Source organism: Frankliniella occidentalis, unplaced genomic scaffold (genome assembly GCF_000697945.3).
Source record: "Frankliniella occidentalis isolate FOCC.00 unplaced genomic scaffold, Focc_3.1 Scaffold130, whole genome shotgun sequence".
Classification (NCBI taxonomy): domain Eukaryota; kingdom Metazoa; phylum Arthropoda; class Insecta; order Thysanoptera; family Thripidae; genus Frankliniella; species Frankliniella occidentalis.
The window spans coordinates 576,334-581,315 of NW_026267257.1; the positions used below are offsets into that span (position 1 = coordinate 576,334).

The 4,982-nt window shown below is 55.5% G+C and overlaps 1 protein-coding gene across 4 annotated transcripts in view; it reads left to right on the forward strand.

Annotated features, from left to right (window-relative positions):
* The window catches only part of LOC113214044 (collagenase-like), a 93,032-nt gene that overhangs the window by 66,812 nt on the left and 21,238 nt on the right, over positions 1-4,982 (forward strand). The window contains exon 6 of one of the 4 annotated variants that reach the window (XM_052270622.1): positions 4,014-4,938. The exons of the other annotated variants lie outside the window; for them this stretch is intronic. Coding sequence (XP_052126582.1) covers positions 4,014-4,020 — 7 coding nt within the window. The 3' untranslated portion in view covers positions 4,021-4,938. Of the gene's footprint in view, positions 1-4,013; positions 4,939-4,982 lie in introns of those variants that run through there. 4 annotated transcript variants of the gene reach the window in all.

Below are 4,982 nucleotides of genomic sequence, written 5' to 3' on the forward strand. Positions count from 1 at the left end.
TCGCTCTCGAGAACACACTGAGCTCGAAGTACTCGTGCGGTCGCCATTCCATCACCAGGCAAAGGAGCAACACCCGTCAACTGGGCGGGGCAAATGGTTGATTGAAATGGCTGTAACTCAATAGTTACAGCTGCGCGCGCCACCACAAAGACACTATTAGCACCAAATTTTCCAGCATCAGAAGATGACTGAAGTTTAAATGGGCAGGTCACCTGTGATTTGTGGTCTGGACTGTCCAGAGTAAGTGCTAGGCGGCCAGTGTCCACCACGGCCCTAAAGACTCTCATGAAGTCCATGCCTAATATGCACTCATCATGGATGTCCGACTCAAGCGCAACAAACCTGTACTCCTTCCCCGCTATCTCAAGAGAGCGCACGATGGGTCCATAGAGAACGGACACAGCATCATTAACGCCTCGGAGGCGGTACTTGGAAGGAGGTGCGGGCGGGCCTGCGAGGAGGCCTCGCCGCACGACAGTGATCTGCGCTCCCGTGTCGAGGGTCACTGTCACTGGTTTGCCGTTGACCCGAAAGATAGCAGTGGGAGAGCCAACAGGCTCAATCTGCGTATCGTCGGTCAAGGACGCTGGAGCCTCTCCTGGCGAAGGCGTCGCCTTGGTCACCAGGGAGGCTACTGTCCGTTTCCCGGAGCCTGCGGCGGGGCCTGCAGGGTGACCTGCTGATAGCCGGCGGGGAGCGCCAGCACAGCGGTCTGCACCTGCGGGGCCGGGGTCGGCAGGGGCTGCAGCTGCAGCGGGGCGGCATGCACTTGCCAAGTGAGATTGGCGTGGTAGTGCGGGGGGTGCACGTACGGCATGCGCGTGTCCGGGACGTTAGAGGCCTGCGCGGGGGCGGCGGCAGCAGCAGCTGGGGCAGGAGCCTTAGCTTGCTGTTGCTGGTTGTCGCGGGGTTGAGGGGCCCGGGGACAATTCATGGCAAAGTGGCCATATTGTCCACACTGGTAGCAGTTACCCTGTTGGTTACCACCACCTCGGCCACCTCTACCACGACCACGACCGCGACCTCGACCGCGACCGCGACCTCTACGGTTTTCCTGCTCCGTGTCAGTGTTAGCTTCGGCTTTCGTCTGGCGGACCACCTGCTCTACCTGCTTGGTGAGAGCAGCCAGCTGGTCCTGCCACGACGGGCCTGGCGCCGCGGAGGGCGCTGCCTGCGCTGACGACGGTGCGGGGGCGGAGGGTGTTTGCCCGACCTCGATGGTGGTCTCGGCCACTGTGGCCAGACACACCTTCTTAGTCGGGGGTCCGGAGGGCAATGAGAGCCTGGACCGCACCAACCGACAAGAGTTGAGGGCTTCCTCCATCGTAGCGCAAGCCAGGCCTGACACACCACTTCTGATGGCAGCGGAGCTGAGTCCAACAATAAAATATTGGACCGCATACTCCATTACCCGTGGGAGAGGCGTGTCAGGGTAGGCGCGGCGCGCCACCCGGCTTACACGAGTGGACCACTCCTCGAGTGTCTCCGAGGGGTCCTGCCTCATGGTGGTGAGATTGTTCATCTCAGTCCACGCATGTACGGGCTTGCTGTAGGACAGCCTGAGAGCCTCATCTAGGCCAGCAAACGTACGGTTTGCGGCCAGGTCCTCCAGGAGGGACTGAGGGGCGCCAACGAGACCGGAGGACAGCAGCTGGAAACGCTGGTCCGGCGTCAGGTGGGGGTAGAGCCCTACGAGATCATCGAACGAGGCCCTGTACGCCTCGTAAGAGATCTTGCCGTCGAACTTGGGGACGGCCTTCCGGAGGGTCAGCATCTCGGATGCCGACACTACTCGCGGGGCTAGGGGAGGCGCGGGCCCGAAATCAATGCGGTTTGCGCGGGCGGCCTGAGGGACCCAAGGAGGGAATACGTTCAGGCACGGAGGGCCCCGAGGGGCCTCAGGAGGGAACATGAACTGGGCCTGAGGGGCCGCGGGTGGTGGCGGGGCCACCGGGGCCTCGACGGCCACTGGGGCCTCGGGGGCCACTGGGGCCTCGGGGGCCACTGGGGCCTCGGGGGCCACGACAGCGGGGTTGGCCTGCGCGTTGGCGGCCACACCAGCTTGCACGGCGGCTCTGAGTGCCGCAAGCTCCCTGAGCAAGGCCGGCACATCGACGGCCTGCTCCACCTCCTCAACGGGCTCCTCTCCTAGCTCGCCGACAATGCCAGCGGCTGCGTGCGGCAGCTGCTGGGCTGCCTCCGCATTGTCGAGGTAGCGGGGGTTGGGGCGCGGGACGCGCCCCCCACGCCGCGGCTCAACAATGGGCTCGACCGCGGCCGCTCCGCGTCCGCGTCCCTGACCGCGTCCTCCACGCCCTTGGCCACGGGGAATACCCCGGTCCATGGCGAAATCGAGGACGGCGTCAACGGGCGAACACGCGAGACGGACGGACGGTGGGCAGCACAGACAAGTCGGGCAGTCAGAAAGACTGAAGCAAGGGACTCACTCAGGGGTTGGGGTCACCAGGGGGGTCGCAGGTCAGGCAGGGGTCGCAGCGACTGAGGGACGGGGTCCGGGAGCGGGGCGGCCACCAGGGACACCAGGGGGCAGGGTCACAAGGGGCACCGGTCACACCAGCTCGAGGGACGCCGAGGGCAGCTCAGTCGAGGACGCCAAGGGCCAAGGACGCAGCGACGATGGACTGTAAGTTTGGAACGTAAATATCTACGGATCGCAGACCCTGGTCTTCCCTTACTTCAGTCCTACCGACTGCGCCAATTGTAGCGTCGGGTAGACTGAGTAAAGGAAACAACAGGAGTACTGGATCAGTAGATTTATTGGGGTCTAGCAGGAACGGTACAGCAGCGGACAAACCAACCACACTCGACCGAGACTGCACAACGACTGAGCTCTGTTGCTACGCGCAGTGACGCTCGCTGCTTTCAAACAATCCCGCGGAGATCCTGGTGTGAGGCTAGCTGGCGCTAGAGACCAACTAATGAGAATGTCAGCGTTGCTGATCAAATACTTTACTTGACTCTAACATTACAGTAGAAAACGTGGCATAAAGAGGGCATATTTGGAAAATTTTAAAGCATAATCAGCGCATAAAAGTGACATTTTTGAGAGCATCACTGTAAAAAAACATCTGATTCTACGGGACTGCCAACGGACCTTCCGTTATAGCATGCTTCAGTAAAGAGGTACGGAAGAACCGTTTGAGTTGGACATATAACAAAATGTAGGGTACGGACGCGTCCGGAAAATAATTGCCGCTTACCTCCGTTAGATACGTGATACGGTTGCTCCGCACCCCAGAAATAAGGTACGGAACAACCCGGAACAACCGTTTTGCTTCGACCGTACAACTAAATTTAGGGTACGGACAAGTCCGGAAAATAATTGCCGCTGTTGTCCGTTGATTTTCCGTTGTTTTTTCTCACAGTGATGATTGACAGTTTGAAAACGCATAAAGTGCATATCCTTACCTATAGCGCGTAAACGGTTAGAGTAATAGCGAAACGGACGAAATTTTCGCCCAGCGGTCTCTACATTGACGAGTTACCCCTTAGGAGAATATAAAAAAAATACTTTTTGGGAGAATTTTTGAACCTTGGATACCCATTCACACCCTTAGTGGTGGTTGCCAGGATTTGCCGTAGGCGTTTCGTTCTCTAGGAGTGGACCTTAAGATACCCTGAAAATTTCAAGTCTCTAGCACATCTCCCTCTAGTGGAACAGACAGACAGACACACAGACACACACGAGGTCGTTAGCATAAGCCCGCTGGATAGCTTTTTCAAAGCAGAAGGGCGGGCTGAAAAAAAACATTTGAAAATATTGGACTTAAACACTTTTAAGTGTTAAATAAAATGTGCAGATGACAAGTTAAACATTTCAAAGTGTTCAGTTTTCAGGTGATACTGTTTTAATTTATGAAGTCATGAAACCCGACGCACAAAAAGTGTGGTACACACTTGCCTGCAGGGTGCCTTTGCTTTAAGTTAACACTTACACCAAATAGGAAATTTGTATCTGTTTTCAAACAAGGCAAACTTGATTTTTTTTTCAGGCAGTAAGGCTAATGTTTGGGAATCTTCAAATTTTGTACTCAGTCGTCCGTCAGTAAATTCTGAATGTTTTGAGAGTCAACGTGGATGTTGGACTTACAACCATTTCATCTCAGCTGGAGTATGGGGGAGAGGGGGCGGTCGGGCGGCGGTGGCACGCCCCGCAACGCCCTGCCTTCCCGGGCCAGCCCAGGATTGCAGCTGTACTTTTTGTACCATTCATTTTGGGGAGGCCCGGGACTGAGCCTGTACCACAAATCCCACTCTCGGAGCGCGGAGCGAGCGCCTGATCTCCGGAGAACAGTAGAAAAGTACACCTTGTACCACTGATGTACTTTGCTTACCAGTATTTCCTTCCGCCTCGGGAGGCTAGGCTGTTTCACAAAAACGTTAACACTGCGTGTTAACAAATAGACGATCCGAATAAAACAAAATCTAATACAAAATTATTTTTACTAATTAAATACGTTATTGCTTTCTAGAACAAGAGTAGTTACGACTCTTTGTTCTGAGATTCACGGCCTTGTGCGTTGTTGTCGTCCGTTTTTGCTGACACTGACCCTCACAAAACCCCCCCGCAGGCGGAACAAAATTGGGGGACTAACACTTCTTATGAGTTCCCTTGCGAGACCATCGACGCATCCGTGCAACAAAGGCGGATCAAAAAGCGGTGGCTGAACAATGACGGATCAGAAAGCGGTCGCTGAACATCGACGGATCAGAAAACGGTCGCTGAACAACGACGGATCTGCTTTTTGCTGATCTCGGCATATTTGACTTTGGGGGCCTCTCACTCATCGCGGAGACGTTGTATTGTTTTCAGTAAAACATCATTTTAATTGTCATCATCTCGTGAATAAACAGAGACAACACCCGACACGATGCGATATCTCTAAGGAGAGTAAGAGGCCTCCAAAGTCAAGTATGCAGAGATCAGCAAAAAGCAGATCCGTCGTTGTTCAGCGACCGTT